General features: G+C 39.4%; 1 protein-coding gene across 2 annotated transcripts in view; it reads left to right on the top strand.

Annotated features, from left to right (window-relative positions):
* The window catches only part of LOC136867409 (kelch-like protein diablo), a 106,788-nt gene that overhangs the window by 21,276 nt on the left and 58,518 nt on the right, over positions 1 to 26,994 (top strand). For both annotated transcript variants that reach the window (XM_067144617.2, XM_067144609.2), the window contains exons 4-5: positions 3,820 to 4,089; positions 26,609 to 26,816. In XM_067144617.2, coding sequence (XP_067000718.2) covers positions 3,820 to 4,089; positions 26,609 to 26,816 — 478 coding nt within the window. The remainder of the gene's footprint in view (positions 1 to 3,819; positions 4,090 to 26,608; positions 26,817 to 26,994) is intronic.

The raw sequence follows: 26,994 nt of genomic DNA, 5'->3' as shown, positions 1-26,994 counted from the left end.
CATCCTTTACAAATCTGTGTTTATTTTACCTCTCTTTTTGTTAAAATTCCATACAGTAATTTCTTGCTGCCCTGCATATCACCTTTCAATTTCTGTGTCAATAAGGCCCAGCTTTTCCTCTTTTCTTTATCCACTACTTTCTTGGTCAAATTCTTTGCCTCCACATATTTTCTTCCACTTTCTTCAGTCTTAGATGTTTTCCATGCTTTCCATGCCATTTTCTTTTCCTTCACTTTAATCTTTACCCTATCATTCCACCAGTGTGTTTCTTTGTCTTTCACATTTCCTGATGTTCTACCATATACCTTTTCTGCACATCCAACCAGTGCTTCCTTAAATCTTTTCCATTCATCTTCAGCATTCCCCATCTCCATCCTGGGTACCAAGGGTATTATTTCCCTTTGAAATTCTTCTTGTATGCTTTTCTCCTTCAACTTCCATACTTTAATTCTTTTCTCTCTTCTTAATGGGGGTTTTTCAATCTTTCCCACTTTCAGTTTTCCTATCACAACTCTGTGATCTCCACCAAAGGCTTCTTCAGGCATGGCTGTAATATCTAAAAGGTTCTTCTGGTGTTCAATCATGGTCTTTGTTCGTCTGTCTCCCCAACCATACCTCGTAATCTTCTGACTGTTCTTCTTCCTAAACCAGGTGTTTCCAACATTCATTTGGTTGCTTATGCAAAAATCCACCAACAACTCACCTTCTGAATTTACATTTCCATATCCAAAGGGCCCTACAACATCTTCCTTTCCTTGTCTTTCCATTCCATCTTGTGCATTTAGATCTCCCATCAGTAGCACTTCCTTATCTTCTATCTGTCTCTCCACTTCCTCTAAGAAGTTCTCTAGATGTTCATCTATGCAACCCGTTTCTGGGGCATACAACTGAAATAGATCTTTCATGCCATTTTCAAACTGGAGTCTCATCAGCATCATCATCCTATCGCTGACGCATTTTGTATATTCCACATATTCTTGGATTTCTTTTCTAAGTATGATGGCCACTCCATTTTTTGCCTCAGGTTCTCCGCTTTAATACTGCCTGTATCCTTCTTTCAGAGGAATCTCTCCCGTATCCCTCTTCTTGGTCTCACACAGTCCAAGTATAGCTATATCTTTTTCTTTCATGAAGTCAATCAGTTCTTCTGTCTTTCCCATCAGTGTCAGGACATTTACTGTCGCAATTTTGATGTAGTTTGGTGCTGGTTGCCCCCTTCTCACAGTTCCCCCAGCACCCAAAGAGCTGTGTGTTGCTTTTAGCAGGGGAGGCCCTAACCTTTTCCGAGGTACCATATCTGCTTTATCCATATAGGCTATTGTTACGATGGGCTTGCCACATCCAAAGTCATTTTATACTTACTGCCAGGTTCAAAATTAGGCCACCCGTAACATGGAGACAGACGCCTTTCGTAGCCAGTCCTCTGGAATACAGACACTACAGATTTGCCCCTTCCACCAGCTCCACTGTACCGAAGTCCACCTTCTCCGCCGTAGATGCCTTTGAGGTCTTCACTCGTAACCCTGGCTGGGACCCATACCAGATGTTACACACCGGGTGAGTGTGTTCTGGGATTCACATAGGTAGGGGCGCCACTCCCTGGCTAGGGCTGCCTCCGAAGAGGGTCCTTACCTGCTACCTAACAATATCATCAGCAAATCTCAAGGTTTTGATTTCCTCTCCTTGGATTGTGATTCCCTTTCCAAATTCCTCTTTGTTTTCCTTTACTGCCTGTTCTGTGTAAATATTGAAAAGGAGGGGGACAGACTGCAGCCCTTCCTCCCTTCTTTCTGGATTGCTGCTTCTTATTTAAAGCCCTTGTTCTTATTACTACAGACTGATTTTAATAGAGATTGTAGATAATTCTTCGTTCTCGGTATCTGATCCTAATCATCTTCAGAATCTTAAATAGCTTGGTCCAATCAACATTATCAAATGGCTTTTCTAGATCTACAAATGCCATGTATGTAGGCTTGTCCTTCTTAATTCGATCCTCTAAGATCAGACGTCAAGTCAGGATTGCTTCACATGTTCCTGGATTTCTTCTGAAGCCAAATTGATCTTCTCCCAACTTTAGCTTCAATTCGTCTTTCCATTCTTCTGTAAATAATACATGTTAAAATTTTGGTGCTGTAGTTTCCACACTTGTCAGCACCAGCTTTCTTGGGAATAGGTATTGATAAAGTTGGAATTCAAGAGGACAAATTGGGGCAAATATTCATTTATAGAAAGGGGAGTTAGAGATTGGAATAACTTACCAAGGGAAATGTTCAATAAATTTCCAATTTCTGTGAAATCATTTAAGAAAAGGCTAGGAAAACAACAGATAGGGAATCTGCCACCTGGGCAACTGGCATAAATGCAGGTCAGTATTGATTGATATTGATTGATTGATTATTCATTATTAAACCAACTCCTGCATTTCCCCTGTTTGGTTGTTTGTTGATAATTCTGTAGTCGCCTGACCAAACATCCTGTTCTTCCTGCCAATGTACTTAACTTATACCAACTACATCTAACTTTAGTCTATCCATCACAATCCACCACAATGATTCAAACTTCTAACATTCCACGCTTCGACTCGCAGAATGTCAGTATCCATCTTCCTGATGATCACCCCCTCTCGTGCAGTCCTCACCCAGAGATCCGACTATCATACCTCTGAAATATTTTACGCCGGAGGAAGCCATCATCAGTACATCATTCATACAGAGAGAGCTGCATGTCCTTGGGAGTTAGTTATTACTGTAGTTTCCTGTTGCTTTCAGCCATGTAGCAGTATCAACATAGCTAAGCCATGTTGAGTATTATTACAAGGCGATATCAGTCAATCATCTAGACTGCTGCCCTTGCAACTTCCGAAAAGCTGTTACCCCCTTTCGATGAACCATTCGTTAGTCTGGTCTTTCAACAGATACCCATCCGATATGGTTGCACCTGCGGCTCGGCTATCTGCTTCATTGGGACGCGCAAGCCTCCCCACCATGGCAAGGTCACATGGTTCGCAGGGGAGGGTTATACTGATTAGCGTAACAGATCTCATAATATATCCATATATATTCTCATTAGTCAGCATTTTTTTCTAGATGATGCAGTTAGATTTATTTTGATATTATTTTTGATATCTTTCTCTAATTTGCTTTTCTTCTCTAATATATTCTCATTAGTCAGCATTTTTTTCTAGATGATGCAGTTAGATTTATTTTGATGTTATTTTTGATATCTTTCTCTAATTTGCTTTTCTTCTCTTGCACTGGTCTAGTGTTGTTCAAAACTTCTGTTCATCAATTTGTTGGAAATTTCAAATAATTAATGTATAGTATTCAGAAGTCATTTTATTTAAGAGGAGTTCTGAGACTTTCCAGACTTAATTTAATTTTGATCTCCGATAGAGATCTGAAGACTTCTATGGAGCTATCTTATTTTTACATATCTTTGTTTTTGAATTTTGAACTGAATTTTATTTCTATGAAGGGTAACTTAATCTTTGAGATTTCCTGCAATTTATCACGGATTCTAAGTCATTTTTTATGATCGTGTACAGTTGAAGTGTTCAAGAAATACTAGATGTAACTTCATCTCAAATCTTTTGTCTTCTTCATCCTGCATTATCAGCTGTGACTCATTTGCCTTGGCTGATAAAGAAAGAGAACAGCTTCTCCACAAAGTGCAAGTCTCAGTTGTTGAATTGAAAGGCATCCTTATGTTAAAATTCCAGAAAAGTTTATTAAAACATTAATAGAAAGGATGTAATATAATGAGGGGAAGCTCATATAAAATAATTCTGTCTTGTAAGTTTATTTCTTCTTTTTTTTTTAGGGTGTAATGAAATGGTTAAAGCATGATCCTGACAGAGTTGAGTTTGTTCAAGAGTTAGCATCCAAGTTGAAACTTGAACATGTTCCCATGGAGATTCTATTGAATGTAAAGGCTGAACCACTGGTAGCCAACTCCTCGCTCGTGCAGCTTATTAGCAGAACAATAAATGATGTGTTATCATGGCGATATGATCAGATGGGGAAAAGAATTTTATGGAACTCACCAAGGGAGCAGTTTGAGAGGAATGCAAGATATTCAGCAGAGCAAGCTGTAAGTTAAGTGCAAATATGTCAACCAAACAATAATGCTTGCATTTGGTTTTTTGGTGACATTTGATGTTATTTTTTAAGTTTCTTTGTCTGGACGTGTCCATATCTGTTCCATATGGCTACTTCAGCCCACCAATATTAACATCATTGAGAGAGAGAGTGACTGTCATTATTAGATTTTTAAGAGAATTGTGATGGAATGATCATCCCATGAAAATTCCCTGCACTGGGAATACTGTCTTTGATCCCTTTATCGGCTGATGCTACGTACTCTTGCACGGTCTACTTAAACATTGGTTTGTCAATAACAAACATTCCTGCTCGTAAGCATGTGGAACAAGCTCGTCGCCTGGCTACAACAATTTCTTACTCTGGTGTACTGGAATATTTCCATTCGTTACTGAATTCATAAAATATAGGGCTTAATAGCATTAAATATAATTACATGTCATTACAAGGTAAACCTTATTACCACGAACCTACTTTGCTGGCGTAGCAGGGGGAGAGGTGATACTCCCACGTGGCATGTCCCAGGGAACCGGCTTGCCGGCAGACTTGAGGGAAATAAAATACCTCTCGCGGACCAAACATACTATCCCCTGCGGATGGGGGACGCACATGTAGAATACACCCGCGGTATCCCCTGCCTGTCGTAAGAGGCGATTAACAGGGGCCCTGGGAGCTCTCAACTTGGGAGTGTGGATTGGCGACCACGGGGCCCTTAGCTGAGTCTTGGCATTGCTTCCACTTACTTGTGCCAGGCTCCTCACTTTCGTCTATCCTATCTGACCTCCCTTGGTCAGCTCTTGGTCTTTTCCGACCCCGACGGTATTAGAGCATTCGAGGCCTAGGGAGTCTTTCATTTTCACGCCCTTCATGGCCCTAGCCTTTCTTCATCCGTCACTTCATTTTTCGAAGTGCCGGATCCCTTCCTTCTTCTTCTTTTCTCTCTCTTTCCCCCCTGTGGGTGGGGGACGCAGACGAATAATACACCCACGGTATCCCCTGCCTGTCGTGAGAGGTGACTAAAAGGGGCGACCAAGGGAAGATTGAATTAGAACCATGAAACTACTTTTGATTCGTACCAACACGTGGGGAACTCCATGGGTTGCCTGTACTTGCGAGTAGTACCACTAAATTCGGTACACAATCGGTTTGTGATTAGTAGCAACAGAGAGGAGTTCACTGTGGTTTTCCAGTACCCGTGCGTCGTACCCATGTGAGCAATACCACGGGTCTGGGCGTTAACTGTGAGTTGTACCACTATATGAGCGACACCGTGGGTCTTCGTTGCCTGTGATTAGTACCCACTATGTGAGGAACACCACGGGATGTGTGGTTAGTACACCTAAGTGAGGAACCTCATCGGTTTGCGTTGGCTATGAGAGGTGCCATTGTGTGAGAAACACCATAGGTTTGCGTTACCTATATGAAGTACAATACTTGTGAGTAGTACCATCTTGTGTGGAACACCGTGAGTCTTCGCTCCTTTTGATTAGTACCCCGACATGACAAATACCATGGTTCTACTTTACTCGCGACATGTACCATTCTGTGGGGCCTTAGATGTAGATTTTGCACCCCTTTAGACATCAGCATCATTGTGCTTTATATGTGGTCCCTTGGTCATTAATACTATTGTTTCCGATCTTTTTGTCTTTAGTCTGATCCACTGTTTTTCCGTTTCTTTGTTTGGTTGTTTTTTTTTTCTGTCCGGTTCATGTCCATCCCATCATTATTCATGACATTTGTTAATTTTATTTTGATCAGTGGATGAATTTGACCTTTTTGTTTTTTTCATTTCGTACCATAGGGGCCGATGACCTAGATGTTAAGACCCTCTGAACAACAAGCATCATCATCATCATCAAACCTTATTACAACTTATATTCCTATACTGTGTTGTTCCTTTCCCAACACTTTGGGATTGAGTCCCAGCTGCCGCTTATCTCACAGTCTACTGGTTCGACCCTTGGGGAGGTCTGTATACACGACAGTCTCTTGGATATCTGGCTACACTTAAATATGAGGCGATGACATGGCTGATTCACAATGATTGAAATAGGTCAGCCTTTTCTGTTCATAGATAGGCATTTCTGGAGTTAATTTCTTCAGTATATACTGCGTAATTCAGTGAAACAGGCGATTTCTATGTATGGTGACCAGATGGATTATATTTAGCGGCATTTTGCTCCTATGTGGGTTTAGTTATTGTGTATTATTCTCTATCAGTCCAAATAATCTTTTACACTCTTTCCATGTGCAAATATGGTGGAATATTTGTAGTCGATACTGAGGCGTGTGTTTAAAGTGAAATTTGAGATAAAAGTGATTTATGATACATTTGGGGTAGCAATTAGAAAGAAGTAAACCAAATACCACCCTTTGATGATGAACTCGAACGTTATTTCTTTCACATGAATTCCACCAGAAGAATCTAAATCAGTTTCTGTCTCCTGATTTGGAGGAAAGTCTTCTCTATGTCAGCTATAACAACAAACTTCCCTTCTTGAAATTTCAGTAGTAAGGAAGCATTTCAAACATTGATTTAGGGATTCACATTTCTCTCTTGTATGTAAGCGCCAAACACAAGATGTACCCTAGTGGTATTGTTCTCTTTGATGACAGCTCAGATGTGGCAGGTACTGACCATAGTCATCCAGTTGAAGCCAAAACTAGTTAGGACGTTTTGTGGGGACCGAAAAATTAAAAAGAACGTCATAAAGAGGGAACGTGCTAAGAAGAATGAAAAAACATTTTCGCTGTAAAATTTAAGGTTAGGTTTGAACGTAAAAAATAATTATGATAAAAACAAAGAGACAAGTGTTTACAATTATAATTAATGAAATAAATAAAGAAATAATACATTTTAAGAACACCAACATAGTAAAACTTCAAGGAAAAACGTTCTCAGAAACGCGAACTATACACGTTGCTTACAATTATGTTTAAAGTTGTCACTGGAAAGTCCAACATCTGGGCAATTTGCACACGTTTCATGTGTGGTTTAGCTTCCACTTTCTCAATAAACTTTAATCTTTCATCATCTGTAAACTGTCTAGCTTTCTTCTTGTCCATAACTTAATGTCCTGCAAACCACTATGCGTAAGTCCAGTAGGCCTAATTTATGTATGTTGTTACACAATTCATTTATGAACGTAAAAGTAAGCACCAACATGTCAGCTGTAAACGTAAGTAGAGTAGGCCTAATTTACATAGATTGTTACACACGTAAGTACAGTAGGTCTAATTTACGTACATAAGTCACTCAGGGCTCTTTCAGATGGCGCGAGTGTAAAACGTGCCTGTGTGTATGCGAGTGGTGCAAAACTCCCCGCACTTTCCAGCGGATCATTGTCAACACTCTTTTCAGTGTGGTGATAATTATGGACCATCATAGTCTTCGTTTACACTTAAAAAAATACTAAAATAGTTCATGCATGCTGTGTCCTTCTCATTTCATTAGAGAAGATGGGTACAATTTTGAGGATACTCTCTCAAAATGAGTCTAAATGATATCACGCTTTCCAAACACGAGACCACTGATATTTCCAACATTAAAGTTATTTAAGTTCTCAGTGTCTATTTCGGGGTACATAACGACCGCTGTACATCACACAGGAAAAGAAAAAAGCACACGAATAACTTTTAAATTAAAAATGAGAAATAAATACTGTATGTCAAATGGGTGAGAGTGGGCCTACTTTTGTTTATCGTCTTAATTCACTTCTACTTTTGTATAGGTACACTATCAGGTTCTGTACTGATGTCGCGAGCACGGTCAATCCGTTGTGTATGCGACATGCATAAAAACTTATGTCCAATAACAAGTAACTGTGGGCGTGGGACCGCGGCTCACCACGGACTGCCCGCTCAAACGTTTCTCCCACGTGTTGTTACTCTCTGCCTCCGCATCATCTGAAAGATTCTATTTGAACAATCAGTTTTTAGTTTAGGCCTAGGCGGACCGGCGTCTAGGTGTGGAAGCGGGTCAAACCCGCGCTGTCTGAAAGAGGCCCCATGAACGTAAAATTAAGTACCAACATGTCAGACGCAAAGAGAATAAGACTGGCTTGGGAGTGACGCCCCCTGCAGCTGTAGCCCGACACACAACGGTGCTCCACTGCCATGAAATTAAGTTCTCTACCAAATCCTTAGACAGGCCAGTTGTCGTTGGCCTGTCGTGGGCGTAATGTGGCCGGGAATGGTAATTTAAATTGTTTATGGTGGGAGTTACGAACGTACTAAAGACTGACGTAAATGCGCTATCGATGTTTCTTTAGCATGTATTTAATAGGACACGTCCTGGGACTTCAAAATAATGGCGTAATAACCAGGGAAACGCACTAGAGAGGGATGTCTTAACCAGTTTCGACAGTATTTGGGTGGCACCTCTTCAGGTATTCCCAACTCCTCCCATTTTGTCAGGACTTCACTGTAAGAATCAAAAAAGATTCTGAGTTTGAAGTTTAACAGGATTTGTTAGACATGGAGCTCATTGCTATTGGTGGCGTAATGGCACCTCACCATGTTGTACATAAGAAGAGAGACAGGTCCTGTTTTTTCTATTCCCTGTCTTACTTAATTTATGGCACTGACTTGCTGGTGCCTCAGGTGTGGGTTCATGTCGTACAGCATATTTGTAACAACTGGCGATGGTTTCAAGTGTTTACGATGGTGTTGTGTGGAAACATGTACAAAACCATGGCTGAGTACCAGGCTTACGTGTCTCTTCCTACCTCATATGTCACCCACTGTTAAATTGTGGTTGCTGGTGAAATATATCATTACCATCTGGTGGTATATCGTGAAGGGAATGTGATAATACAGCCTGAAGAGTCTGTTGAGGGAAGGGCCAAATTACGTTTTAAGTTTTCTGGTCTCATGATGTCATGGCATTTTGAACCACTCATACCTCAATATATCCTTCCCCATCAACAATCACCCGCTGTTGTTAGCCCTCTCCTTACATCACTTAATGTAATCAACCGTGAGCGTATTTTGTTCAGTGCTCTACCAATGACAAAACCAACATGAATTTCCTTTCACTGATTATCATCCTCTTCGTAAACATAAGTCTCTTTCTGTTATGCCTGATGATGATGATGATGATGATGATGATGATGATGATGATGATGATGATATAAATTCTCCCTCTGACTCGAAAACAGTTCAAAATGTCCATTGTCCAATGAAAAACAAAGAGGAAAGATGTTCTGTGCTAAATTCACTGATAGAATTAAGGTGAAAAAATGTAGGGTAATGAAAGAAAACCTGATGTTTTTTTGCTAGTGGCTTTACGTCGCATCGACGCAGATAGGTCTTATGGCGACGATGGGATAGGAAAGGCCTGGGAGCGGGAAGGAAATGGCTGTGGCCTTAATTAAGGTACAGCCCTAGCATTTGCCTGGTGTGAAAATGGGAAACCACGGAAAACAATCTTCAGGGCTGCCGACAGTGGGATTCGAACCCACTATCTCCTGGATGCAAAAAACCTGATGTTAATAGGGAAGCTGTTAGGAAATACACTAAAAAAATCCTATAGTTTATCAAAAAGGTGTTAGGAGATACAATGAAAATAAATTATTGATCCTATGGAAAACAAAATCTTTATCAGGATTCAAGTACAACCACAATTCAGATTACAGTAATGACAGGGTTGTTGCTAATAGAAAGTCAGTTACAAATAGTGTCGTGCAAAAATAAAAATAAAATGGAAATCCCCAGTCTGTGTTAAGGAATGAAGAGGTACGCCTCCCTCTTTCTGAAGAGCCTCCTCATCCTCTACACAGTTTCCTTACTAATGATCATGTTGAGTCTGAGCATTTATTGAGGAACATTAGGAAGTATAATGGATGTTTTCAAATGACATCATTTGAAACTAAGGAGTTACATGAGAGAAATTTTATGCTAGATTTTAAAGTTCAAGGCCAAACTTAGCATTAGGAAATGGGGCTTGCCATTATAATGAAAACTCCCCAACCAAGCCTTTACATTAGAAATGATGTGTGGTGACTTCCCCATGGTGTTTCTTGGGTAATGCTAAGATCAATGCATTCTAATAAAACCTTACTCACAACTTGTACAGTATTTTGCCTAGAATTCCATACACAATGTAGAATTCCACAGCAAAGTATGGGTATATGAGCTACTATTACTGTGCAAAGTAATAAATAAGAAACAGGATTTTGACTGTAAAAGGACCTTGACAATAGTGTGACGTGGACAGCAGACAATGGCATGATGTAAATGGGATGAATAGTTAGGTTGTAAGTTTCACCTAGAGGAAAAATCGTCTTAGTTTTAATTACTGGCTTTATGGGGTAAAAGTACCTCATAAGGATTACTGTAAGTATGGTACCTGGCTGTTGATATAAGGAATGATCTTCATTGAGGTAATCACATAAATGAGAGTATAAATAAAGGTTTCAGGTCTCTTTGTATGGTTATGGTATTCAGGGGTTGTAGTAAGGATTTAAAGCCGAGGGCATATAAGTCACTGGTAAGACCCCAATTAGAGTATGGTTCTAGCGTTTGGGACCCACACCAGGATTACTTGCTTTGAGAACTGGTAACAATCCAGAGGAAAGCAGCACATTTGGGCTGGAAAAATTTGAGAGTACAGATGCAAACAGCTCGACTAAGTGGTATGTTCCAAGCTGTCAGAGGAAAGATGGCGCGGAATGACATTCGTGGGTAAGCTGGAGTGGAGTATTTAAAAGTAGTTAAAATCATGGTTAGAAGATAAAGTTGGAATTCGAGAGGACATATTGGGGAAAATATTTGTTTCTAGGAGTGGAATCAGGGATTGAAATAATTTACCAACTGAGATGTGCGATAAATTTCCAACTTATTTGAAAACACTTTAAAAAAAGTAGGTGTACAATTGATAGGGAATCTGCCACCTTGGTGAAAATTAAAACCTACAGCCTGTTTTCCAGTCAGTGAAGGGTCAGGGATGGAATGAATGAAGTCCCCGTCTTACGGCGAGGATAGGAATTGTGCCGGCTGCCGAAGCCTGTCGCACTCCCCTTGAGCCATGATTAACGACTGACAGATGAAGTGGAATGATAGTGGAGAGTGTTGCTGGAATGAAAGATGACGGGGAAAACCGGAGTACCTGGAGGAAAACCTGTTCCGCCTCCGCTTTGTCCAGCACAAATCTTTCATGGAGTGACCGGGATTTGAACCACGGAACCCAGTGATGAGACGCCGACGTCCTGCCGTCTGAGCCACAGAGGCTTCTGCCACCTAGGTGACGGCCCTAAGTGCAGATCAGGGGGGATTTATTTGATGAGGTTCAACACGTGTGGAGAATTATCTAATTGACCGTACCTGTTCGCTACACAGCTAAGGAGTTTGAGCCTCCATGGACGTTAACATACTCTTGCTATCTACTTAATATGGACTCCATTAGAGATGGGCACTATCGACTGAAAACCACTATCGACTAGTCGGGCGATAGTCCCTTCGAACTATCGACTAAATAGTCGAATGTTTTCAGTCGAACAAAAGTATTCATTACTTCCTGTCAAGAAGACTGAACAGTCGAATGATTTCAGTCGAATGAAAGTATTCATATATAGCAACTTTTTTTTTTTTTTGCTAGTTGCTTTACGTCGCGCCAACACAGATAGGTCTTATGGCGACGATGGGACAGGGAAGGGCTGGGAGTGGGAAGGAAGCGGCCGTGGCCTTAATTAAGGTACAGCCCCAGCATTTGCCTGGTGTGAAAATGGGAAACCACGGAAAACCATTTTCAGGGCTGCCGACAGTGGGGTTCAAACCTACTATCTCCCGAATACTGGATACTGGGCACACTTAAGCGACTGCAGCTATCGAGCTCGGTATATATATAACGCAACTAGTCAGTCCATGAAAAACATTTGAATGTTTCCAGTCGAAACTCTCCGTATCAAAAGTGGAGAGTCGTAGGCCTACTTTTACGAATTCGACTCATTTTAACGCAATTTACCCATAATTAGAAATCACTTGTATAGACACGCATTAAAATCCTATTTACGCACTCGTTCGTACACAGGGCTAATAGATAGAGAGATGCCCTTAATACGAACTAACACATACGAATGGCCTTTCTTGGTGCTAAATGGACAGTGAAACGTAGACGTCCGCCTCTGTGGTGTAGTGGTTAGCGTGATTAGCTGCCACCCCCGGAGGTCCGGGTTCGATTCCCGGCTCTGCCACGAAATTTGAAAAGTGGTACGAGGGCTGGAACGGGGTCCACTCAGCCTCGGGAGGTCAACTGAGTAGAGGTGGGTTCGATTTCCACCTCAGCCATCCTGGAAGTGGTTTTCCGTGGTTTCCCACTTCTCCTCCAGGCAAATGCCGGGATGGTACCTCACTTAAGGCCACGGCCGCTTCCTTCCCTCTTCCTTGCCTGTCCCATCCAATCTCTCCATCCCTCTACAAGGCCCCTGTTCAGCATAGCAGGTGAGGCCGCCTGGGCGAGGTACTGGTCATTCTCCCCAGTTGTATCCCCCGACCCAAAGTCTGAAGCTCCAGGACACTGCCCTTGAGGCGGTAGAGGTGAGATCCCTCGCTGAGTCCGAGGGAAAAGCCAGCCCTGGAGGGTAAACAGATTAAGAGAGAGAGAGAGAGAAACGTAGACGACAATGAGGCTCTATTCCCCAACAATGCTAACAATAATAATATGTAAAACGCATTGCTGTAGTACACAATCAAGATATACTGTAGATGAGAACAGCCAAACACAATACTACCGTATTTTCTAGATTATTATTATAGTTATTCAGATTATTATTATTATTATTATTATTATTATTATTATTATTATTATTATTATTATTATTATTATTATTATTATTATTATTATTATTATAGTTATGCCTTATGTATGAATAGGGCTTAACATAATTAACATAAACAAATATGCAACAAAATAAAGAGCATATAAACAACAAGAGAAAATCGCCATATATTGCACCCGTCCACCTCCCAAGTACCAGACTAGCATTAATCTCAGGGGTGTCGGTTCATTGTTTAAGTCCACAAATATATAACTGGAGGCATCAGCGAACACGGGAATGAACGGAGCAATTAAAATTAAAGTGGGGAAAGCTCGATTGTAAACATGAATTTAAGGACTCCATGACAGGACTAGGAAGTGACATTTAAATTGAAAAACGGCATAACATCTAACTACAATAAAAATATTATGAGAATGGTTTCCTTTGAAATAATTGCCAGAAGGAGCAGTTTATTGCGCCACCCGCCGCTATTAACTTTGATACAGTTGAATAGAACAAAAAAAGAAAATATTTGGATTTACAACACCTGATATAAACAGGTCACTTGCTTCACCGCAAGTGGTGATAATATACTGGTAGGTTTATCCTGAAAGAAAATTACAATTTGGGGTATAATTTACGGATCGATCACGTTTGAATCGAACCGTTGTCCAAGGAAAAGCCTTCCTTCTATCGGGAGCCCGAGCATAAACCACATTTATGGTCGGCTTCTCGATTCAACTTAGATGCAGTACCCCGACTATCTACATTTCTCCAAGGTCGGTACTCGGACTGGGTAATGTCAGAATGAATTTTTAGGAAACTGTATTGCACTGACAGGTCCTGTCTTAAATATCCAGCTGATGCCATACCACTGAATTAACATTTATATTTTCTTTACACATGATCTAAATTATTATCAAGCGGTCTCAGAAGGTTACTGTCACAAATGAGATAACGAGGTACGGGGGAAATACCGGCCGTTGACCTCTCCTCGCCCCGCAAGAAAAATAAACAAAGTATTACGGTAACTTGCCTCGGACAGAGCCCCACGGTAACGAGATAACAAGTGACTATTATATGATTCAAAAACTCGAGCAGAGATATGTTGTCGGCACTGATTTAATTCACTATTATTGGAATATTCCTGCCTCCACGAAATTAGCATTATTGAAATTATTATTATTATTATTATTATTATTATTATTATTATTCTGATGCTCGATAATTCCTGGCACAGGTACGTTTGATTATGATCGTCATTATTACGGGATGCAAAACACAAGTGTTATTACCGTTATTATTATTATCATCTCCCTCTTGTGATTATTATTATGACGTCACTCAAGATTATTATTATTAACGAACCGGTCACTTCCGCCAAAAATGCATTAAGATATCGGTCGCGATTACAATTATTCAATGATCAACCCAAAGACGTCATTACTATTATTATTATGACAATTATTATTAATCTGACCGCGATGATTTATCATCGTCCTAACGTTATTATTATTATCGGTTGCATATTATCATTTAGATTCCTTTTTAACAACTTTATCATCGCCCATTTAATTAACACGGTCCAACCTTTTATCTGCAATATTTATTATCATCACGGCATCATGATTGTCATCACTCGTCATTACAATGATTACAACATACGATCTTTTATGTGGAATCTGAATCTCTCATTATCCTTAAATCCGTTGTATCTCAACGAATAGCTACGCAGTCTATTTATTTCGTACATGCTGTCACGGGTTCGAATTCTACCCGCTACGTAATTCAGTATTTCTCTGTGACATTGCCCGTATATTTTACACTCATTTCAATATGCTAAGTGTTTCTCATACGGAATTTATATCCCTTTCTATCTCAATATTCCTTTATTCATTTATTTCTCACAATTATCAACTGACTTATATATTCCACTTCTGACATCGTATGACATTTTATTATCTGACTGCAGGTTCTTTATCACCTTTCTATTCACATTCGATTTACGTCTTAGTTCATTCTCCACAAATAATCGTAACAGTCTGAAATTATATTTACCAAAATTTGACAATCATGGTTTAGTAATATTAGTCATATGTGTTCCAGCTAATGAATTGCAACTTTAAGACACGACATTTATTCGTAAAATTATTGGACCGTAATTTAAACAACACATTCATTAACATGTACGGATATTAGCACCGATATTATTATTATTCAATATTATTAATTGATCAAATTAAATTACCATACACTTTAATTCCGAATTAAAAACGACATCCCGTCATTAAACGATTCCCGATGATCTCAACATTATCGCACAAAATTTACTATTAATCAATGTTCACGTAACTACGGTATCTCATGAATTATTACTGTTCTGTGGTATTTCCGACAACTTTGACAACTTCAAATTTAGAATATTAACACTGAGAAAACCACAGCTGGCATGACAAGGTTGGATTTTCCTTCAACACTATTATATAACTGGTCGTTAAATGACTAAGAGAAAAACACACTCTGGGTCTATTTGAATATTACATCAAGTCAAATGTCGAAAAATTTCGACTATAAAAACATAAATGCATGCATGACTTAATTCACTACCCTATGTCTACAAAATTGATATGTACAACAAAATCACTACATAATTTAGACCCGACATTTAATCTATTATCCCTTAGTCCCGTCAGTGCTTCAAATTTTGAATGGCATCGTGAGGCAACCCATTTTGTTACGTATGGTAACCAAGTCAAAATCAAACTATTCCCATTTTCCTAATCACGGTGACATTTCCCAAATATTATTTACATTGTGGTACTTGTCTGACTTATGTTATCCATTGTGGCTTAGCAGATGAGAGGCCCCTTTCGGCCCCTATCTGCCGTACTACTCGCCCATAATTTTTGGCTTTACTTCACAGAAAATTTCCTGGCACCTCGCCATTTTCACTCCACTATATTAACTATCACACTAATTCACCACTGAAATTGTTAACACTGAAAAGTTGATCTCTACTTGAATACTACAACACAAATTAAACCCTAGACCCAAATTATTATTATTTTACACTGTTTGAACTTCGTCCTTTTCACCGCACAAAAGGACTTTGACACATACGACGGGGGTGTCAAATTATACGCCCAGCGTAATTTACGTTATCCGACGCGGCACGCCCAATTCATGTTGCACTCGTGAAGTGTTCACGATATTGGTTCGATCTCCTAAAGTACAGGCTATTATTCCCTCAAGGTACTGTTCGTCACACAGTCTTCTAATTATGCACCTACTGCTGTGTACTTGAAACTTATTTTCTTACTCCCACTATTTAGTTATTTGACTTCACTACAATATTTTATAACTGGCACACACTGCCTAAGTTAAAATAATTCAAGTTCATGGCGCTCGAGCGCGATCGCTTTCCGTAAGTGCCGGCGGTTGCTCGCACAAGTAAAGGTTGAGTTAGCGGTACACGACGGATTCAGCTACGGACGATAGTTCAGCTCCAAAGTTTAATTTCAAGACTGCCATGAGTGTCCCTTGCGCTAGTATATATGGATGAAGCCTCCCCTAGCGGGTTAAATGACGTCATGTCCATGAGGGAGGGGGTGGATTTCCAAAATCGGCACTTGCATTCCGAACTGAATGTTATAATTAATATCAAATTAATCCACTCCTTTGGAACATACGCTGGATTAAACATGAACTCCTGACGATCATAGATTTCGGAGATATGGATGGATTTTACTCCTGACTTTTGGCGCCTTCGAAAGCGTCTATCTCCACGTTGTCGTCTCTCAGCCAATGGCAATTAAGGAGCTCAAATTCCAAGAAAGTCCTTCTTCAATTAAGTTGATTTGCTAATAATTATCGATTATTTTTCCACGCATGACATCTAATAAGTTCATTACGTCGATCCGTGTACTCACAATAATTTATTACTGATTACATTCGAAGTTACATTAGTGTCTCATCCACCATCTCTCAAGGTGGTATCCCTGAGTCTCCCAATGACTTTTTGTGATTGGCCTACAAGTGGTCACGTGATTTAAGTTTCCACCTGCAATAACCTAGGCTAGCGAATGTCGTCGAAACCACTGTACTTTTCCATTCAGCCTTTCCTGGAATTCATGACTTCGCGGAAGTTTCCGTCCGCCCAAAATATCCCAGCGCACTGCTCGTGTTGCAAGCTTCCATTGTGTCAAACTACCCCCTTCTCTTTCTGACCAAGACTTATTTGTGGACTTGTATTTTCCTGGTCGCCAAACTAATGAGCTCCCCTGCTGTGAAGCAGCTAAATTCTGTTGTGACAGACTAAGCTCCACGGCTCCAGTCTGTCGTATGACCAAATTATATTATTTCAGCATTACTCGTTTGGAATAAATTTTTCTGTACTTCAATAAATATTCCATATATTAGTTCATAAATCAAATCATGATTGACTTTGGGCCCTATTCACTCGGGTTCAATATCGTAGGTACATATGAAGTTAACATAATTATGTATTACATATCCGAAGTGACCATAAACCGATAGTTCCATTCGCTTCCTTGTTGCTGTGACTTGAGTGTGACTGAATTCAGTCGACTTGTTTTGTGCTGACTGGACAGTGAAACGTGGAGAGATGCGTGGCGGGAATGCGACTGAATTCAGTCGACTTGTTTTGTGCTGACTGGACAGTGAAACGTGGAGAGATGTGTGGCAGGAGTACGACTGAATTCAGTCGACTTGTTTTGTGCTGACTGGACAGTGAAACGTGGAGAGATGCTTGGCGGGAATGCGACTGAATTCAGTCGACTTGTTTTGTGCTGACTGGACAGTGAAACGTGGAGAGATTATTTTGTAAGAATAAATCAGCAACCTATGACATTTCAGTGTTCTTATGAAGTAAAACATTACATAATGGTGCCGAAACCCATTTGTGGAACGATCAGCGGCAAGAAAGACGCAGACGGACTACAGTAAGCAGCATCACACTACATCGCCGTATCAACGAGAAACCAGCTAACGCAAGTAAGATCTCTACTTACATTCAATTTCTTAAGCAACGGATATACATTTGAAGGGGTATACGTAATTATGTATATTACGAGCAGACTCACTTGAAATGTTACGAAACATCAGCGTACGTTTCAAAGTGCGTCGCAAAAACAGTGTATATTACAAGTGTGTAAAGCCGCTGTTGACAGGATCAGTACTATACGAAACCAACGCTTAAGATTTAACCATCGTAAAAACATAATACGGAAACCCAGACTGTTTACGAATGCAGTGTAACTTCAGGTTGCAGTGAAATACCAATTACATTACAGATATAGGTTAAAGACAGGAATACGGTTGTGTCCATGTACGTAGTGTGTGTTATTTTCGTTAACGGTATTCGTGCATAATTCAGTTCAGTGAAACATAGAGATTACGAATATTAACGCACGTATTGCTCAGTTTACAGTTTCAAATGCAAACATTTTACGGACTGAAAGATGTGTTCGAACAGCAACCAGATCATCGGAAACTAGACTTATTCAAAGACTACGGACAGCGATCGAAGATGGATATGATGACATCAAAATGGAAATATTAGCGCAAAGATTACACGAACTACTACTAGATTTGAGCAAAATTCAGAAACGGATACAGGCATTGTAGGAAGACAATGCAACGAACGGGATGCAGAAGAGTGTGAAAACCGTCAAATAGAAGGCCGAAAACTAATTGCAATAGCAAACAAGAAGATCAAAGAAATTAGGTTTCCCCAGCAGCAATCAAACGCAAAGAATGACACAACTATTCTTCAGTCTGCAGTCGTGAGACCACGCTTACCTAAGCTTGAAATTAAACCTTTCATGGGCACCTTTACAGACTGGCCAAGATTTTATCAGCAATTTGAATCAGCAATTCATAATAATTCGGCAATTACGCCAGTTGACAAACATCTGTATCTATGGAACTTGGTAGAAGGAGAAGCCAGACATCTCATCAGTGGGCTGAAAATGTCAGAGGAAAATTACAAGATCGCACTTCAGAAGCTGAAGGAACGCTTCGACAACATTAAATTACAGCAATAGGAACATATAGCTTTCTTCCGTACCTTGAGAAAAAATTCAGATCCAACTACTACCAAGTTGAGGAGCATATATAACAGTTGCCAGATGAATATTGCAGCTCTTAAAGGACTTGGGTTTGATGCCTGCATGCTTGGTTCCTTTTTATCTGCAGATATTTTACGTGCCTTTCCAGATGAAGCAAAATTTGCCTGGTACACTACGCAGGGCTATGATGGTAACTTGGATGCCCTGATGAATTTCCTGGACAAATGGGTACTCAGCAAAGAAAAATCAGAGAAGTTGAATGAGTTCAGTGACAGTTTAGGAGAACAGTTCTCTACAACAATGAATCTACACACCAGTCAATACAAGAAAGAAATAAAAAAGAGTAAGCATATTGAACAGCAAAATAATCCACCTAAACTAACGTACAGCGATGAAACAAAAACAAACCCAATCACATGCGCCTTTTGTGATAGAAGAGGCCACTGGAGCAACAAATGCCATAAAATAGTCTCAGTTGCAGCCAGATCAGAAAAATTAAAGAAAGATGGACAATGCTTCATCTGTTTAGGCAAAAACCACAAAAAGAAAGACTGTAGAAAGAAAGATCAGAAATGTCGAGTCTGTAATAACACAGGACATCATAAATCCATTTGCAAGTCACCCTTGAATACAATAACGGCAGTAACCATAGGGGAGTCACTTACGAAAGAAACAACTGTTACAGCCGTCCATACTGTAGAGACAAGGAATACACAATTGCATGAGACGTTTTTGAACACAACATTAGTGTGGATTTCTGATCGCAACGGCAATCAGCATATGACAAAAATACTACTTGATGCCGGCAGTGAACGCAGTTATATCATCAAAGATCTAACAGATAAACTAAACTTGGAAAACATTGGAAAAGAGTCCTTAATTATTTCAACGCTTGAACATCACGGTAAAGCAACAATACACAACTGAGTACGATTTCAACTTACAGGAGCAGCCACGGGAACTGCAATCCAGATAGAAGTTTTAGAAGCTACACATACTTTTCAAGCTCTGAGACCAGTCCCAATGGATATTAGGCAACAATTCAGCAGTTTAAAATTTGCAGATGCGGATGAAATATCGAAGAACATCTCTATTGGAATATTAGTTGGCGCTGATTACTATGAACGTATCTTACAAGATGACATCATCCGCTTATCAGACTCACTCACCATTCGCAAAAGTATTTTTGGTTGGATTTTATTTGGAAGTCGCACTGGGATTTCGATACAAGAAACAACTTCATACTTCATTCACTCAGAAACAGACAACCTATTGAAGAGATTCTGGGAGCTAGAGAGCATCGGAATCAGGGATGACAAAACTCACAAATTCACAGCCAAGGAACAGAAGATCTTGACAACAACCAATGAACAATTTGTGGTAACTGAAAGACGGTGCACAGTATTCCTACCTTGGAAAAAGGATGAACCTAATCTACATGACAACAGGAATATTGCGTTAAAGCGTTTCGATAGTTTGAAGAAGCGATTTGCGAGAGATAAGAAATACGAAGAACGCTATGTACAAGAAATGCAGAAACACATTGAGAACGAACAAGTTGAATTCTGTAGTGAGGAATCACAAAGAGGCAAAACATTCTTCATGCCACATCATGCAGTAATTCGAGATGATCATGAAACAACCAAAGTGCGGATCGTATTTGACGCTTCTTCACATGAGAAAGGCGAATTGTCTTTGAACAGCAACTTAGAATCTGGCCCCAATCTGAATCCAGATTCAACAGCAACCTTACTTCGGTCACGAACGTTCAACAAATACATTGCAGCGGACAGGAATCAGAGCTTTTTACAGTTGATTCTGAATGAGAAAGACAGAGATTCCACTCGTTTTTTCTGGTTTAAAATGATTCGTTCAGAAGAAGGGTGGCTGAGAACCAATGAGACCACAATATACTGTTTCTGTCGAATCCCATTTGGGCTGACATGCAGCCTGTATTTCCTGGCAGCAACTTTAAGACAACTAGCAACGGTGATGAAAGACAAATATCCAGACGCATTACGAATTCTAGAAGACAACGTGTATGTTGACGATCTAGCAGCAGGTGGAGACACAAATGAAGAATTGATAGACATTTACACAGAGATGAAAAATTGTTTCAACGAGATCAGCATTCCACTTTCCAAATAACAATGAACCAGATGTGGCGAGAAACGAAAGAAGTGGTCCGCCAAAATACATCTATTTTAGGCATTCCAACTGATACGTATACAGATGAATTCTATTTCTCGTTCGAGAATACCGTAAGTACAGCAGCACTCATGCCCTGTACTAAAAAAGTTGTCCTGAAGACTGCAGCAAGAATTTACGATCCATTAGGCCTCCTATCACCAGCAACAATTACAGGAAAGATTATTTTCCAAGAAACTTGGCTGAGAAACCTCGACTGGGATGAGCTTTTGCCACATGATTTAGTTCAGAAGTGGAACCACTGGCTAGAAGGTTTAAAAATCCTACACACAGTTAAAATTCCACGATGGATAGGATCTTGGATCAAGCAAGACCAGATCAGAGAATTGCACATTTTCAGTGATGCCAGCGAACGAATATATGGCGCAGCAGTTTACATCAAGACGACAATAAACGAACATGTCAGGATCGAATTAATCACAGCCAAAAATCGACTCGCACCAGTTCAGAAAATATCCTTACCACGACTAGAACTCATGGGAGCTATCATAGCAGTTCGTCTTTCGGAGTATGTCAAACGTGAACTACACTTGGAATTACACCACGTCCAATTTTGGACTGATTCAACCATTGTATTACACTGGATAAGAGGAAACGCGTCGGAATGGAATGTGTTCGTCTCGAACAGAATACATGAAATTCATCGAAGGTCACACCCAACACAGTGGCGTCATTGCCCCGGCAAGGAAAACCCTACAGATCATATAACACGAGAGCTAACAGCAAATCAACTGCGTGAAAGTAACTCATAGTGGCATGGTCCAGACTGGCTTGTAAAACCAGAAGAGTATTGGCCGAAATCAGTTGAAATATCAAAAACAACTTGATAAAACAGGAACAGAACGAAAGAAAACAGTTTCCCATGCTACCACAGCTAAACAGACAGAAGCGATTTTCAATATTACAAGATATAGCAGATTAACCAAAGTTCTCAGGATTACAGCATGGATTTGGCGATTTACACGAAATACACGCTATCAAGAAAAAACCTTAGGCCCACTCCAATTAGACGAAATCCAAACTGCAAAGCTGTTTTGGATTAAACATTCACAGAGAGAATCATTCTCAGAAGAAATAGAAGCACTACAGAAAAGGTCAGAACTACCCGAGCAGTCCAAAATTAGAAACTTTTCTCCATTCTTCAAACATGGCATTCTTAGAGTTGGTGGACGTTTACAATTTGCCAGTTTAGATGAAAACGAGCAACATCCCATTATTTTAAATGGTGACCACCATTTCACAAAACTCTTAGTAGAAGAAGAACATAAAACCCAATTTCATGTAGGAACTCGAATTTTGTTGAGTATTTTAAGGACAGACTTTTGGATACTTCGAGGACGACAGATCATCAAGAAAATCATTAGACAGTGCTTACCATGCAAAAAACTGAAAGCAAAGGCAGCTTCGGAAGTTGAACCCCCTCTTCTGGCAGAACGCGTAACTGCTAGCAGACCATTTGAGACCACTGGTGTGGACTTCGCAGGTCCGTTATATTCCAAGAATGGAGGCATATTACGGAAAAGATACATTGCATTGTTCACATGCGCTGTCACACGCGCTGTTCACTTGGAGCATGTGACAGATATGAGTACGGAGAAATTCATTCACGCCTTACAGCGATTTATTGGACGAAGAGGTTTATGTCGAACAATTTGGTCCGATAACGCACGAACATTTAAGAAAGCTGAAAGAGAACTTAGCACATTATGGGAAAATCTGAAAACAGAAGACATTGTGCATTTTTTGAATGGTAAACATATTCATTGGCAATATATAGTCGAACGCGCTGCTTGGTGGGGAGGATTCTGGGAGAGAATGGTACAGACAGTGAAAAGCTGTTTGAAGAAAGCCTTAGGAAGCAGGCGGTTTGATGATGAAGAAATTTACACAGTTCTCGTCGGAATTGAGGCAACAATCAGCAGTAGACCCTTGACGTATGTGGAAAACGATCCTCAGCATCGTGCGCTGATACCAGCACATTTTCTTATTGGTGATAACACAACAACGCTACCAGACAGAAAGACCAATGTTGAAGATAGTAACAAAACAAAAGAAGAAATGAATCAGATGTGGATAGAAAAACAGTCTGCACTGAACACATTTTGGAAGCAGTGGAGGAACGAGTATCTATTGGATCTAAATCGTTTCCATGAAGTTCAGCAACGGAACCAGAATCGTCCACTTCTTCAACAAGGAGATCTGGCGCTGCTAAGCGACGATAAACTACCAAGGCAAATTTGGAAGCTAGCTAGAATCTCCAAACTCATCATAGGACAAGATGGGAAGATCAGGTCCTGTGAGCTGACTGACAAAGAAGGGAGAGTGTTTCGAAGACCCATTCAACTGGTACATCCATTGGAGTTGAGCAACCGTGATACGGCTCAAGGTGGAGAGTGTGGAGAATTATCTAATTGACCGTACCTGTTCGCTACACAGCTAAGGAGTTTGAGCCTCCATGGACGTTAACATACTCTTGCTATCTACTTAATACGGACTCCATGAAAGTAATAGTATAGTAGTCATGGTGATGTTTTGATGATGTTGTAGCAGATTATGATTATTTTGTAAGAATAAATCAGCAACCTATGACATTTCAGTGTTCTTATGAAGTAAAACATTACAACATGTTTTCACTTGTTGTTGAGGCTGATTCAGTTCACAAATATTCTGGCAACAATGATAATTTTCAAATGTATAAGCATTGCTCCTTCTTTCTGTAACTATCAAACTCGATAGCTGCAGTCGCTTAAGTGCAGCCAGTATCCAGTATTCGGGAGATAGTGGGTTCAAACTCCACTGTCGGTAGCCCTGAAGATGGTTTTCTGTGGTTTCCCATTTTCACACTAGGCAAATTCTGGGGCTGTACCTTAATTAAGGCCATGGCTGCTTCCTTCCCACACCTAGCCCTTTCCTGTCCCATCGTCGCCATAAGACCTACCTGTGTCGGTGCGATGTAAAGCAACTTGTAAAAAAAAATCTTTCTGTAACTTTATTGGTAGGTTCAATCCCAGCTAAGTCCGGTAGTATTTGAAAGTGGTGAAATACATCAGCTTCATGTTGGTAGGTTTAGCAGTATATAGAGAAACTTACGTGGAGAAAAATTCTGGTACCTGGCATCTCTAAAAACTCATAAAACTACTTTTGGAACACCAAGTACAAGGTGTCTTTCATTGATGATTCTCATTTAAAACAGCCAAAACGAGTTCTTTGTGACAATTTGTGGAGTGAAAGTTTAGAAAAGCTGGAGGCATTAATTGATGTGATGCTCTGTAGTCTATGAGGTGGGAATCACCATTCTTCAGTAAAGCAGTAAGTAGAAATAGTTTCAGGGAGATTTAGAGACTTTTGCAATATAAGAAACAGAAGGTCAGAATACTTGAAGACATTGTACTGTAATCAAGTGTCTGAAACAAAATAATTAAGAATTGTCAGTTGACATATACTTCAAGTAAAAATATTAGTGGAAATAAGCATTTCTCTCCAGTTCTCTCTCTCTCTTTTTTCCCCCTCCCAGAACTTGCTCAATAGTCCAGGTAAATTTGGAATTAAATATGATCTATATGTGGATGTTGATTTAAAAGTTTATTTACAGTTTGTTGTGTTACCTAGGGAGGCTTTAATCTATATATATATATATAAAATAACATGTCCTGACTGACTGATTCATCATCGCCGAGTCAAAACTGCCAGACATAAAGAAATGAAATTTTTGGGATACATTTATATTGGAATGTAGGTGCTAATAAGGGAGGATATTTGGATATTCCATCACTAAGGGGGTGAATTGTTTAAATGAGTATATCTATATCTCAAAAACTTAAAAGTTTACAGGCGTAAAAATTGGTATTTGGAATCTCCTTTGAAAATAAAGAAACATGTATTTTTTTGTTTTTGTAAAATCCAATTAATGGGGAGTGAACAGGATTGACAAAGGGGGTGCATTTTAAGAAAAACTGTATCTATAGAATATCTCAGAAATGTAAAATGTTACAAACATGAAAATTGGTATTTGGAATCTGCTGTAAAAGTAAAGAAACATGTACTTTTTGTTTTTGGAAAAACCACTTGGGGGTGGTTAAACAGGACTGGAAAGGGGGTTTTATTAGTATACTGATATCTCAAGAACTGAAGGTTACAGATGTGAAAATTGGGATTTGGAATCTCCCTTAAAAATATAGAAACACACATTTTTGAGGGGAGAAATCAACTTAAAGGGACAGGATGGTGAAAAAGGAGTTGAATTCTTTTTATAATATCCCCAAAACTGAAGATGTTACAGATATGAAAATTTGTATTTGTTATCTTCTTTCAAAGTAAAGAAATGCGTATTCTTTTGTTTATCAGAAAATACACTTAAGAGAGGGGTGAATGAATTGAACAATTAGTTTAATTCTTTGCATGAGGATACTTATATCTCAAAAAGTAAAGATGTTACAGACATGAAATGAGTGTTTGGAATCTCCTTTAATAAAGAAACACTTTTTTTTCTTTCAGAAAATCAAAGGAATTGAATTATCTTTATGAGGATACTCATATCTAAAAAACTGAAGATGTTACAGACGTGAAAGTTGGTAATTTGAATCTCCTTTAAAAATAAAGAAACACATATTTTTTGTTTTTGGAAAATCCACTGAAGGGACTGAAAAGAATTGCAAACGTGGGTGAATTTTTAAAATGAGTACCGGTATATCTACATTATATGTTAAAAGCTTATCATGTTACAGACATGAAACTTTGTATTTGGAAAGTCCTTTAAAAGTACGGAAACATGTATTTTTTTGTTTTCGGAAAAGGCACTTAACGCGGGTGAAAAGAAGTGTAAAAAGAGTTGAATTATTTTTTTATGAGGATACTTATATCTCAAAAACCGAAGATGTTACAGATGTGAAAATTGGTATTTGGAATCTCCTTTAAAAATAAAGAAACTTTTTTTGTTTTGTTTTTTGAAAATCCACTTAGGTGAGGGTGGGGAAGTACTGATAAAGGGGTTGGATTCTTTTTATGGGGATACTTATATCTCAAAAACTGAATATGTTACACACATGGAATTAGGTATTTGGAATCTCCTTTAAAAATAAAGGAACATGTATATTTTTGTCTTTTTAACTTGGGAAAAGACTGTTTCTCACATGTACAGTTCTAGATCTCATGGTCATCTTAGCCCCTAAAGGAAATACCACAAACGTGGTTTACGAAGAGTTTCCGGGTTAAATGAAGCTCAATTTTTCAGTGAGTTTTTATACTTTAGGGATTTTCAGACAATGTCTTAGTCCAGTACCAAGGAACGATTACTTTTATCAAATTACGAAATCCACGCAAGCGAAACTGCGGGTAACTGTTAGTTTTTAAATAAAAATTGAAACAGGCTAAATCCAAATGTGTTATGATTTTTGTGTTTATGCTTATCTTGGGAGATTGATGATGTGTATGTGAAGTCCTTCTGGTCTTTTTCCAGGTTATTCTTGCTCTTGGTGGTATATCATATGACAGTATCTGGAGTAGTGTGGAGTGCTTTACGCTGGGATATGACAGTTGGAAGTGTGTTGTTCCAAGTGTGGTTCCTACTACAGGAGCAGAACATGAAACACAGGTGATACCAACCATGAGTGTTCCTCGTTATTACTTTGCTGTGGCTACTTTGGAATACGAAGTGTTTGTCATAGGTAAATTTGTGTACATTTCTTAATATGATAGCTCTAAGGAAAAATGCCAGTATGATGAGTACATGTTTCAGATACTATTGCTGACTGTTCTTTAATATTGCCATCAATTTCAATTCCCGTTAGATTCTGGAAAGTTACCTTTCAGAATCACTTGTGTTGGAAGGAAAGAGATCATTTT

Source organism: Anabrus simplex, chromosome 1, assembly GCF_040414725.1.
Source record: "Anabrus simplex isolate iqAnaSimp1 chromosome 1, ASM4041472v1, whole genome shotgun sequence".
NCBI lineage: Eukaryota > Metazoa > Arthropoda > Insecta > Orthoptera > Tettigoniidae > Anabrus > Anabrus simplex.
This window is presented reverse-complemented; position numbering and strand designations above follow the sequence as displayed.